This window comes from Xenopus laevis, chromosome 6L (genome assembly GCF_017654675.1).
Source record: "Xenopus laevis strain J_2021 chromosome 6L, Xenopus_laevis_v10.1, whole genome shotgun sequence".
Taxonomy (NCBI): domain Eukaryota; kingdom Metazoa; phylum Chordata; class Amphibia; order Anura; family Pipidae; genus Xenopus; species Xenopus laevis.
Window position 1 is genome coordinate 78261291 of NC_054381.1, and position 13896 is coordinate 78275186.

The 13896-nt window shown below is 39.4% G+C and overlaps 1 protein-coding gene across 3 annotated transcripts in view; it reads right to left on the reverse strand.

Moving 5' to 3' along the window:
• Positions 1-13896, reverse strand: part of LOC108719066 (transmembrane protein 245) — a 173049-nt gene that overhangs the window by 143466 nt on the left and 15687 nt on the right. For all 3 annotated transcript variants that reach the window (XM_041566221.1, XM_041566220.1, XM_018267675.2), the window contains exons 2-4: positions 7592-7709; positions 5968-6069; positions 1627-1740 (exon numbers count right to left, since the gene is read on the reverse strand). In XM_041566221.1, the coding sequence (XP_041422155.1) occupies positions 1627-1740; positions 5968-6069; positions 7592-7709 (334 nt within the window). The remainder of the gene's footprint in view (positions 1-1626; positions 1741-5967; positions 6070-7591; positions 7710-13896) is intronic.

Here is a 13896-nt window from a genome sequence, read left to right on the forward strand (position 1 = left end):
TTTGCCTGCACTTTAGGAGAGAAATGCTTTCTGGCAGGCTGCTGTTTTTCCTTCTCAATGTAACTAAATGTGTCTCAGTGGGACATGGGTTTTTACTATTGAGTGTTGTTCTTAGATCTACCAGGCAGCTGTTATCTTGTGTTAGGGAGCCGTTATCTGGTTACCTTCCCATTGTTCTTTTGTTTGGCTGCTGGGGGGAAAAAGGATGGGGGTGATATCACTCCTACTTGCTGTACAGCAGTAAAGAGAGACTGAAGTTTATCAGAGCACAAGTCACATGACTGGGGCAGCTGGGAAATTGACAATATGTCTAGCCCCATGTCATATTTCAAAATTGAATATAAAAAAATCTGTTTGCTCTTTTGAGAAATGGATTTCAGTGCAGAATTCTGCTGGAGCAGCACTATTAACTGATTCATTTTGAAAAAAATTTTTTTTCCCATGACAGTATCCCTTTAATAAAACAATGATTGGTACACGGTTAAGGCTACTAATCATCTCTCTATGTATTGTGGTAGAGTAACCAAGGAAATGGGTAAAAATTTATGGTTTTCCTTTGATTTCTCCCCAATAGGAGATGTAGGCACCAGAAAGGGTGTTAATTAACAGAGTAGGGTTTCTCTGTGGCCAGATCTTGGAAGCTGGAGTATTCTGGAAGGAATAGGCAAGCCAGGTACTCCGATCCAGTAGTTCAGCTCACGTATTAGAGCTCACTTTCCACAGGAAGGCTGTCCTGTGGAAAAGTATTTAATTCTAATAAGACTGTTGGGAAGCTCTCTGAGCAGGGCACAGCTGGAAGGAGACCTGGCTGTGTAGACCTGGCTGTGTAAAGAACTCCCAGTGGGGCTAGGGGTGCTGCCTGCAACTGCAAGGAGCAGAGAGAGCTGTGACAAAAAGTCAGAGACTGAGGAAAGCCAGGAGGCTGAGAAATTCCCCAAAAGAAAGTATAGCGAGTACACAGGTGACTGGTAGTCCACAAGGGACCCAGTTTAGTGAGGGAACTCATTAAAGTGGACCTGTCACCTATGCATAAAAAGTTGTATAGTGAAAATCCTTTGCAAATTAAACAGGGAACACATTTTTTTCATTAAAAAATAAAGGCGGGGCATTCAATTACTTTCACTTTCCATTCAGCACTTCCTACATATCACTGCACTCTACATTCCCCCTTCCCTCCTCAGGCTCTATAATTATGTAGGGCACTGTGCAAGGGCATTAGGTCCCCCATTTTGGTGCTTCCACAAGATTTTGGGGTGATACACAATCAGTCTTAATAACAGTGTCCACAAAGTGTCTCCTGCCAGCATACTGTGATTGTGTAATTCCAAGACTGAAGGAAACAAAATTTAAATAATAAATAAAAAGTGTGAGTAAAGTTTAATTTGCTCAACTAACATGATAGAAAAGAATTTGGAATTACTTCGTAGGGTGACAGATCCCCTTTAAATGTGTGAAGGTAGTGCCCAGTGGGCAGGATTTTTTTATGATTTATGTTTTTTATGCTGAAATGGTCACACCTGTGTGTAAATAAATTAATGAAAAGTGAAGACAGTGTATGTTGTGGATCCTGCAAGCTTACAACATAAAAATATATTAATGAAGTGTTCTTACTCAGTGCTTAGTCACCTGTAGGTTGTGTAGTAGGAAACTCTTCCCGTTGTTCCTCAAAGCCACTTATTGATATTGCCATAGCGATAGTTGAAGCTGCAATAGTGAACATTTGACCAGGAAGTACTGTTCCTAAAAATAAGTATAGATCAAATCAGCAGTAATCTTATCTTATGTTTATAGGAAGATGTAACATTTAACCCTTTGCCTGCCAAGCACGTATTGCATATGTGCTGGCAGGCAGGGGCTTTAACTGCCAACGACATACTCAGGGCCGGACTGGGGGTAAAAAGCAGCCCGGGCAAAATAAATCAAAGCAGCCCACATGTAAACGTGTGATCTCGTAAACGGGGCCTTGCTGTGTAGTCGGTAAAAGCCTGAGTTAAGCAGCACCTGTTATCCTACTTCCAAGAGGGCATGTGCGTAGAGTGCCAGGGGCCATGAGGAACAATGTGACGGGGTAGGCAGGAGGCAACAGGGCACAAGTCCCCAGCGGGAGTGGGGCCAGGCAGCACACAGTGGGGTACATTAATATATATATAATATAAGGAGTGAAGCCTCGGTTTTCCCTTGTGAGCCCCTAGCAGGGCACCGAGAAGCCTGGGTACTGAGCAGTGGCTAAAGAAGCCACCTGGTGACTCTGCAATGTGGAGGTGGTCCCGGGCATTGGACTGGACTGCCCCCCTTCAGGACAGGACTGCCCCCCCCTCTTCAGGACAGGACTGCCCCCCCTTCAGGACAGAACCGCCCCCAACCCCCTTCAGGACAGGACAGGACTGCCCCCCCAACCCCCTTCAGGACAGGATAGGACAGCCTCTCAACCCAATGCTAATCGTGCTGGGACACTCACACAGCAGGCAGCAGCAGCGCAACAGATAGGAGTGGGAGGGGCAGAGCCAGGATGGGAGATACGATGGAGGAGTGGTCCTAGAGCCCGCCGGATGCACTGAAAAAACTTCGGAGACAATCAGTGCAGTGTTCCCGATGAGAAGCGGCCCACTTCAACAAAATATGGGTGGCACCTCAGACAGACATATAGTCAGTCCGGGCCTGGACGTACTATACAAGTTCTTGCAGTAATTAGGGCTGTTATCTGCATCTGCGGCTTTGGCTGCCTCTGCAGAGATTTAGCAGCATTGACAGCCCCCTGAGCAACAAGGCTGAGGGGCTGTCATGTTGGTCCTGCGACAGGATTGCAGAAGGGGCCGACCTAAAAACCGCAGACACAGCAGATCGCTGCTCTGCCAGTCTTCCTCATGTAGCTGGCCCCCCCACCGACTTCCTGCTGTTCTGGGACTCTGCAGCAACGGACTTCAACAACCCTCCAGCTATAGAATGGTTCCTCCTGCTCCAGGAACGGTAAGTGGCTTTTATTTACACTTACATACATTTATACACTCATTTCAGTAAAGACTTTTTTTTTTCCATTTTTTATTTTGCACACTTATATACACACTTACACACTGTCACGCAACTTTTAGAAGTGCACAAACATGTAAACACAAAAAACTCGCAAATTGTTTTTATTTCTTTTTATTTCACCATTTTGTGTTTTTTTACCCCTAAAAACAGTTTATTTTGGCAGTGTGACTATTGGATAATCTATTTTGGCCACTAATTATGCTGTCGGATCAGTTATTTTGATATTTCATTGTTTTATGCAAATTTTGTGGTTTTATTGCATTATGGTTACTTATGCACTGTATCTTTGGTATAGTTTTGCTGTTGGGTGCTTTGGTATAGAAAGTTGTATTTTACTTTGTTTGATCCGTCAGAATATGTGCATTCCAAAAATATATGGTTTTCTGGGGATCTATTTAAAGTTTGGGGGGTCTGATGACACATAACGCACAGTCTGGGTTCTGTTTTCAGCAGCTTTTGGTTAGTTGGTTAGCGTGAAAATTTATATGCACGTTTTTCATTTGGGGTCCGTACATACCACATATTTTGGTAAATCTATGCATATTGGGCATCAAACTATTCAGTAGACCTCGGACATCCATATTTTGGGTGATTTTTCTTTGCAACTTTTTAGGCGATTTTCAGAAATCTCCTTAAAACCTCTACTACGTTTAGAAAAGCTTTGCAGTTTGGTGTAGAAAGACGTCTTTTGTTGGATTCATCAAAATGTGCACTTTCCAAAAATACCGGTATATGGTTTTGGGGGGTCTTTGTGCCGTTAGGAGGATCTTGTGGCACATAATACGCAGTTGGGTCTTTGTTCACAGAAGGCGACGCGGCAGAGGAGAAAATTCATATGCGTGATTTTTATTTGGGGTCTGCAAATGCCACCTGCTTTGGTATATCTATGCATATTTGGCATGAAACTGTTCAGTAGACCATTGGTGTCAATATTTAGGGTGTTTTACAATTGTATGTAAGGAAATGGGTGAGATAAATGTGGTCAATTGCAATATTTTTAGGCAATTTTCAGAAATGACATAAAAACCAATGCCTTTAGCGTAGCTTTGCAGTATCCATTTTGGATTCGTCAGAATGTGTAATTTCCAAAGTTATATGGTTTTCATGGGTTTTTTTTGTACCTTTTATCCCACATAAAACTGTCAGTGTTAATAAATTAGTGTAAATGTAAGCCATCAAATAAGTATGCACAAGGTAGATTTTGGGGTCTTTACATGCCATGTACTTCGATAAATCTATGTACATTGGGCATCAAACTATTCAGCGGACCCCAGGCTTTCATATTTGGGGTGATTTATCTTGATACCCAATTGTATCTGGGAAATAAGATGTTGCAGGGTGGAGGTTTTGAGTTGATTTTTGAGAATGTCTCCAAAATCGCCAAATTTAGGAAAGTTTTGCGGCTTGGTGCTTTGGAGTAGAAAGACATGCATTCCCAATTTGGATTCAGGGGAATGTGTACTTTATGAAAATATACGGTTTTCTGGAGTGAACTTACTTTTTCTACCTTTGCCCCCTCAAAACTATGTAAATGTGTTGATTTTGCAGTACCTGAAATGACAGAGCTAATAGTTCAAATGGGGGGTCTAAATTTTGGGGGCCCTATATGCCACATGCATAGGTAAACCTATACATATTGGAAATGAAACTGTACAGTGGACTCCTGCCAATCATATTTAAAGGTGTTTTACATTGGTACCTAATAATGTGTTGGGGATATGATGCTGTAGATTGGAAACTTTGAGGTCATTTTTCAAAAGATTTTAACTTTAGGAAAGAATTGCAACTTGGCAATTTGACGTACATAGATATATTTACCAACTTTTGATTTGCTAGAATCTGCTCCTCGAATTATGCATAGTTTTCTAGGGTAAACCTACTGTTAGTGGAGTGTTTTGCCTTGAAATCAGAAGTATGCCTTCTTTTGTGGAGCACAGCTTTGGAAATTTGGTAGTGTACTACTTGGAGATTTTGATCTATACAAGTGAGAAATCTCCATAAATCTTATTGCAAAAAACTTATTGCATCAGCTTAAAGTTTCAACAACTCAATAGCAGCAATGATCCAGAACATCAAACTTGTCACAGAGGGTCACCATTTTGGAAAGTGTCTGCGACACTCACATGCTCAGTGGGCTCTGAGCAGCTGTTGAGAAGTTAAACTACGGGGTTGTCACTAATTATCAAGCAGAAAATGAGGTTGGCCTGTAATATAAGCTGATGCTACAGGGCTGATTATTAAATTCTGATGCTAAGTGCACTGGTTTCTGTGCTGCCATATAGTAATAATTTGTATTAATTACTAATCAGACTTATTTTGTGACATTTATATTCTATGTGTACTGTATATTGTGAGTGGGACCCAAAGCTCAGTAAGTGACAGCAGCACAAAGCATGTGCAGTGAATCAGCAGAAAAGAAGATGTGGAGCTACTGGGGCATCTTTGGAAACACATATCTTTACTGCTAAAGGGCTGTGGTTGCCTTGGGTTGGTAAAGAAGCCCAAACATAATGTACAACATTTCTAGCCTACTTCTTTAGTTAAGCTTTAGTTCTTTAAGGCTGCAAAGAATGGATCTTCATCTTTCATTTATGATTACCCAATGGCACATACTACTAGAAAAGTATATTATTATGAAAATGGTTTATTTACATGAAGCAGGATTTTACATATGAGCTGTTTTATGCAATATCTTTTTATAGAGACCTACATTGTTTGGGGGGTATAGTTTTCCTTTAAGGACAGGGCTCTTCTACACCTCTTGACACTGTGGTCTGCTCCTTATTCTGAATTTCAATAAGCAGAGTGCAGCATTCCACCTGCACCCCAGGGAAAAGTAAATACCCCTACTGTGGGAACAATCATTTTCACAAATATGTTTAAACATGTACCACTGCTTTTAAGTAGCCATAATCTACACATACATACAAAACGTACCTGATGATCCATGAGCATTCGGTTTCTCATGCAATGAACCCAGAGTCATCAGAAAAACAATCAACAAAAACACTGGAATTTTCCAGGATCCACAAACTGATGCTAAAAGAGATATCAACAAAGGCAAGAAGGCACATTCATTATTAAATAGTTTGAAAAAAAAATAATTCAAAAGATTTCCTTGCGACACCCTTAGGGATAAACTACATGGGAGTTTTTGTAGGATGGTGTTGGATTGACACAATGCATCCTACAAGTCAGATGCAGTCACACGGGTTTAAATATAATTGAACTGATAATAATAATTGAATTTATACAAAAATATGATGTGTAAACTACATGGAAGATTTGCCATCCAACACGCCAATCAGATGCTGTGTCTTCATCCAATGAGATAAAATCTCATGGTGTCCGACACTAAAATACATTAAATGTCAGCTGTAGGTGCATGAACAAAACACACCATACAACTTCATCTGATATGACTTAACATTACAGCTATGGGGATCAGATTTTAGTAGGATCCTACAAAATTTGACCACTGCTGCTGACCCCCAAAGAGTACTCCATTCTGAAAACCAGTTAGTATGACATTTTTGGAAATGTCGTTTGCTACCTAGCACTAATTTCTTTACAAATACAACTAAATGCTCAACTTGAAAGTCATGGTTGATACAATTAAAATTATGCACCAAATGAGTTTATTTACAAGAAAAGCGAGGAAGCCAGCAGGTTTTGTATGGACACAGGGCACTTACTCATAACTGAATGATTAATACTCAGTGTATAGTTGAATGAAAATTAATATAGTTATAGCCCCTTCCTGTGATAATCATAGATCAAGTAATACTTGTGGTACTTCCCACTGCAGTCATTGTAAAGCCACCTGCATAAATTTTAATTATTTTCAACACAATTTCTTTCTATAATGGCATTAGTGGCTTTAATGAAACCACCGCATATATGGTGACTGATTTTAATCCTAACTGAAACAGATATTCCAAATTTAGGACTAATAACAGACTAGTTTGAACACTTTGAAGTTAGTGCAGCATTTCAGATTATAATCATGTTATAATTCGTAAATGTTACATGAACTACAGTTATGGGAACTGTACTCCGGAGTGCTTGGGGCCTGGTGTTTTCCAGATAATGGATCTTTCCATAATTTGGATCTTCATACCTTAAGTCTACTAAAAAAATAATAATTTAAACATGTAGGGGATTATTTATCAAAGGTCAAATGTAAGAGATTTTTATACCTTGAATGAATAGTTCTAATGGTATCTTATAATAAATCGAAAAACTGGAGTTTTTTTAACCCGGAAATGTGAATTTTGACCAAAAAAATTACCTCAAAAATGCAGATTTTTGTGGAAAACACAACTCAAACCTTAATAAAAAAAAAACCTAAATAAATCCAGTAGAATTGTTTTGCCTCCAATAAGGATTAATTATATCTTAGATAGGATCTAGTACAAGAACCTGCTTTATCATTACACAGTAAAAGGAAATCTATTTTAAAAATTTGAATTATTTGGATAAAATGAAGTCTATGGGAGACGGCGTTCCCTTAATTCAGAGCTTTCGGGATAAGCAATATATAAATGTTCAGAATACTAACCCAAGTGAAAAAGTAGTATGAGCCAGACTGGGACTGAGAGAGCAGCAAGATAGTTCTGAGTATCTGAATTCCATTTGAATGAAACTGCCAATGCGTAACCGATCACTAATGTCCAAATCTATAAAAATAAAAACAAGGCAGGGGACATATGTACTTTTAAATGTGCATTTAAGAAGACTCTTACTCCACCATGTTGTAAATTGCAATAGGCCTGTGTGCAAAGCATATCTATAAGTGCATCACTTATTTTTACCAATTGACGTGACATTCCGTTGAAGCAGCAAAATAGCAGAGAATTCCTTACCATAGTGGAATCCTTAGCAGATTTCCTAAAGGGCGAATTGAATGTCGCTAGCAGAAATTTGCCAGAAATACCATCTGCAGGGAAATTTGCTAGCGTTAGAGTACATCACTAACAAATTTTTTGCCAGGAATGTTTCCTTCGCCAGCTTAGACCTGGCAACCGATCAGATGAAGCTCCTCAATCTCAGGTTAGTGACATATTGTCTTGTATACTGAAAAGTCATAAGAATTATAAAAAACGCTGGCGTTTTCATAACTCAAAGCCATACTGACACGTTCCTATAAAAATCATAGGAACGTGTCAGTATGAAGTATGTGCTGCAGCTGGAATAGTTTGCCCCCTCAAAGCCAGCCCTGCGCACCCGACTGCTCACATTACCAAAGGATCTTCTGTGTTGCTTCCATATGATGTGGTCTGGGGGCGGATCGATCCTTCCATAGGCTGCAGTCCTGTTTTGATTCGTTATCAGCCTATGGAAGGATCACGCCGCCCCCAGCCCAGCATCACTGAAACTGACTGCTGTCCAGGGCCCCCTCCAACCCCCCACCCACCTACTGTGACGCACCGAGCGCGCATGCATGAAGTCGCTCGGCGCTCCTGAGTGAATAGGTGCCGCGTGCATGCATGCGTGAATCGGTCGGGAGAGGGGACTAACCCGGCGGGGGCCCATTAAGGGTCAGGGCCCACCGGGTTTTGGGTTTTTTTTTACACTGTTGTCTAATTCTGGGCAGTGTCATTCTGTGGCTACTAAAAGCAAATAAAGTTCTGTCTTGCATAAAAAAGGGCATTAACTCAAGGGATGAAAACATAATTATGTCTCTTTATAGGTCCCTGGTAAGGCCTCATCTGGAGTATGCAGTTTTGGACTCCAGTCCTTAAAAGGGATATACATGAGCTGGAGAGAGTGCAGAGACGTGCAACTAAACTGGTTAGTGGGATGGAAGGCTTAAATTATGAGGGTAGACTGTCAAGGTTGGGGTTGTTTTCTCTAGAGAAAAGGCGCCTGCGAGGGGACATGTTTACACTTTACAAGTACATTAGAGGACATTATAGACAAATAGCAGGGGACCTTTTTACCCATAAAGAGGATCACCGTAACAGAGACCACCCCTTCAGACAAAGAGGATCACCGTACCAGAGGCCACCCCTTCAGACTAGAAGAAAAGAACTTTCATTTGAAGCAACGTAGGTGGTTCTTCACAGTGAGGACAGTGAGGTTGTGGAATGCACTGCCAGTTCATGTTGTGATGGCTGATTCTGTTAATGCATTTAAGAGTGGATTGGATGATTTCTTCGACAGACATAATATCAAAGGCTATTCTGATACAAAACTCTATAGTTAGTATAGATATGTGTATATATAATTTATGCAAAAGTATGGAGGGGTTCGTGTATGGATGCTGGGTTTTCATTTGGAGGGGTTGAACTTTATGGACTTTGTCTTTTTTGAACCCTATTTAACTATGTAACTATATAAGCCATGTAGTAATTATCTGTATTAAATAATAATCAGCCTTGTATTGTTACATTTATATTCTATGTGTCCTGGAGTCGGTGCCTAAGCTCAGTAACTGACAAGAGCACAGAGCATATGCAGTCAATCAGCAGAAAAGAAGATGAGGAGCTACTGGCGCATCTTTGGAGACACAGCATCAACATCAACATTTCTAAACTACTTCTTTAGTTCTTCTTTAAAGAAAAGACAGACAGACAGCAATTACAAAGAAACCATAAACTGGAACAGGGCTGGCTGGTATTGGACACTATCTGGATAATATACCCCCTACTTTAATGTAAATATATATATATATATATATATATATATATATATATATATATATATATATATATATATATATATATATATATCTATATCTATATATATCTATATCTATATATAAAAGTGGAAAATTTTATTTCAAAGTTTCGGCACACCAACTCAGGCCGTCTTCAGGAATATATATATATATATTTCAAATCGGACCAGCACTCCAGTAATATTTTACAAATGATTTTATTAAATCATCACTTGTAATCTTTATCAAGGATAAAGTGCAAGTGATATAAAAGTGATATATATACCCTCCATTTCCTTTCAAAAAGGGGCGCCAAAATGACGTCATAGATAACTCTGTTGTGTGAATGGTGCAGACATTTTCAATAAATAAGGTTAAAACCATTCTGTGTTTTCTCCACCAGATGTCTCCAGGTGACTATGTGACATATCTATGTGAACACTTAGTTCATCAGTGATAAATACAAATAGATACAATAAAAGTTACAAAAAGTGTCAACATACAGAAGCTATTTAGATACAAAAATGCCTCAATATATACAAAAAAGTCCATTGCTTACTTAATTTCCAAATGGCAGCTGATTCGCAATGTTATACCCTGAAAATAGAAAAGGGTCTATTTTTACCCTTTATGTACATAATGCTTTTATATTAACAATGTTTAAATATACTTGTTTAAGGGTACATTTCTATATATCTGCGTTAAGGAACTCGGGGAGAAACTCACTTCTGTGCTAGGAAGCAGTTCAGTATCAATTGACCATTCAATCCTCTGGGCGCCACACAGTCCAGCTCGTGTATCCAAAATGCCTCTCTTTTTAACAACATGTCATAATCACCACCTCTCGATCTTTTAAGGATGTGTTCAATCGGCATACATTTAAACATAGCTGGACTGTGTTTCGCCTCTGCCCAATGCCTAGCCACAAGCTGTTGTGAAATGTCTTGTTTTTTCTGTTTGCTTTTTTCTAATCTATCGGGATCTAAGGCTGCTCTTATACTAGATCTGTGCATGGCTATCCATTCTTTCAGTTGCCGAATGGTCTTCCCACAGTATATAAGACCACAAGGGCATTTAATGATATAGACTACCATGGAGGTCTCGCATGTCATTCTTTGGCGGATATTGTATTTTTTTACCTGTGTGTGGATGTGTAAAATAAGTATTCTGTATTAAAGTTCCACACATGACACAACCCATACATTTATACACCCCTGGCCTCTCTGTCAGGTAATGTTGCACTGTGGGTTTCAAGTATTTATAAGCTGGATCTGAAGGGCTTAAAATCTCTCTCAGATTTCTCTCTTGTAACTGAAAGGTTTTACAGGTAAATTTTTTGGAAATTATCTCATCAGTACTTACAATAGGCCAGTGTTTAACTACACTGGCTTTATCTTGCATACTGTTTGGACCGTACTGACTAACATAATAAAGATCATTTTTGTCCCCTCTATTCCTGCCTTTGTTCTTATTTGTTTGTTCACTTAATACCTCGTCACGTTTGAGTGATTGTGCCCATTCTATAGTTTCCAACAAGAGTTTCTCTGGATAGCCCCTAGTCTGAATTTTTTTTTTACATGTTCACTAGATCCTCTTCTCTCCTGGTACTGTCACTATTAATTCTGATAACCCTTAACATCTTAGACCTAGGCAATGAATCTAACAGATTCATTGGGTGATTACTATGATAATGCACCAATGTGTTTCTATCTGTAGGTTTGGAGTATATGTCTGTAAAGAGCCTTTTTCCTTATAGATTTTCACATCTTCGCTGTAAATTTTATCGGGCTCTCCAACAGATTTAAATGCTCCACAAATTTTTCTAGATCACTCACAGGGCCAGTCCACAGAAAGAACACATCATCGATATATCTTCTGTAGAATGCCCCATGTTGTCTGTATAATGGATGACTCAAAATATGATCATGTTCAAATTTGTGCATAAATGCATTTGCATATGCTGGGGCCACCTTTGACTCCATTGCAGTGCCAGTGGTGAGTAGCGAGAGCATGAATTCTGTAGGTGGTCCCATATATAATGTATTGTTAATAACCAACTCACGCACCGCCTCTATACCTTCTTCATGTGGGATGCAGGTATAGAGGCTCCGTACATCCATTGTTACAAATGTAATCTGTTCCACATCCAAATTAATGTTTGTATCGTTCTCAAAAACTCATTGGTATCCTGTAAATAACCATAAATGTTCTGTATACATGGTTGCAACAATGCATCCACAAATGACGCTATTCCTTCGTTAAGAGATCCATTGGATGAAAGTATAGGTCGCCCTGGAGGTCTTTGTGCATTTTTGAGAATTTTAGGCAACGTATAGATAACTGGACGTGGTGGTATAAAAAATCCAAGCATTTCTTTCGAGATCCATCCATTAAACGCAGCGAATGTTAATATGCTTTTTAGTTCATCTCCAAATTTGTTAGTGGGATCAAAAGTCAGGTTTTCATATTTAGAAATATCCGATAACTGAGACAAAATCTCATGTTTATAATAATCATAATCCATAACCACAATTCCCCCACCTTTATCGGCTCCCTTAATTATTAGATCTTTATTCTGTTTTAAAGATCTGATAGCTTCTCTTTCTGCTTCCGTGAGGTTACCTCTCCATTTGTGTATAATGCTGTGATGAGTGGACATATCCACGTTCAACATTCTGTTAAAAGTTTTAATAGATGCATTGGAACTCACAGGATCATAATTACTTTTCAATTTAAATTTTCCCAAGGCAGGACCTTCCTCCTGAATTCTATCCCCCAATACGTCAGTTAAATTACTATCTCCAGGGATAATCTCCGTATTACTTAATTTGTCACTGGCTGGCATATATTCCTTGTGGAGTTGTTAACTTTATCACATTAGCCCCCCCCCCCGTATTTCTCTTTAAGCCTTAGCTGCCTGGTAAACTTATAGTTATCAATCACATGTGTAAATGAGTTTACACTCACCATTGGTACATAGCCCAGGCCTTTCCTCAATAGCGTTTTCTCCGGATCCGATAGCCTGGCAAATATTCGCCAATTCGACTATTCGCCAGCGCATAAATTCGCCCGAATTGCCTATTCGATTCTATTCCCCAGTCGAATTTCGAGGGATTTAACCCCTCAAAATTCGACCCTTGATGAATTTGCCCCTAAGTGATAGATATGTCACATAGTCACCTGGCGACATCTAGTGGAGAAAACACAGAATGGTTTTAACCATATTTATTGAAAATGTCTGCACCATTCACACAATAGAGTTATCTATGATGTCATTTTGGTGTCCTTTTTGAAAGGAAATGGAGGGTTATATATCACTTTTATATCACTTGCACTTTATCCTTGATAAAGGCCCCAAGTGGGTCCGAAACGTTGGAAGAATATAAGTGATGATTTAATAAAATCATATGTAAAATATTACTGGAGTGCTGGTCCGATTTGAACTTTATACGATAACCTTTTGACCTAGCACCCATCACAGAATCAAGATTATAATATATTGGTCTCACTATTGCGGAAAGCTATTATTTACAGGAAACAATTTAGTACCAGCTGCCCATTTAGACCCTTTGGAGCAACACAGTCTAGCTCATTTGTTGAACTCACTGCCCAAATCACAAATGCTAAGGGTGGTGCCCAAGATTTGGAGATAATGGCTGCTAAATTTTTGGAAAGAGGGTATCCCCAGAAATTAATTAATAACACCAAAGATTGGGCATTGGGTCTGGACCGCAATATGACAGTGAGGAATGAGAAAGGCACGAGCAGAATGAGTAAGACAGCCGGTGCAGACATGTACTATGTCAGTCAGTATGGGGTCCAGACAGGTCATACAAATCAATGCATACAAAAACATTGGCCCATTGTCTCTAGTGATGAAAGTTTGTCCAGAAAATTGCCCTTTAAACCCAAATTTAGTTACAGGAGGGGGAGAAATTTGAAGGAAAACCTTAGTCCCTCGGATCCATTTGATAAATATTCAAAGCAGCACAGAACTCATTTTCTTACCCCACGGCCTGGTGTATATAGATGCTGTGGGTGTGTAATGTGTAACAGTCTCATTCTGTGGGATAGCTTCCACAGCCCACAAACAGGAAAGAAATATACCATCAAGCACAGGATGTCTTGCAACACGAACATGGTGATTTAGATTATTAAGTGCCCATGGGTTTAATATACTGTGGAAAAACGATTAGAAAATTGAA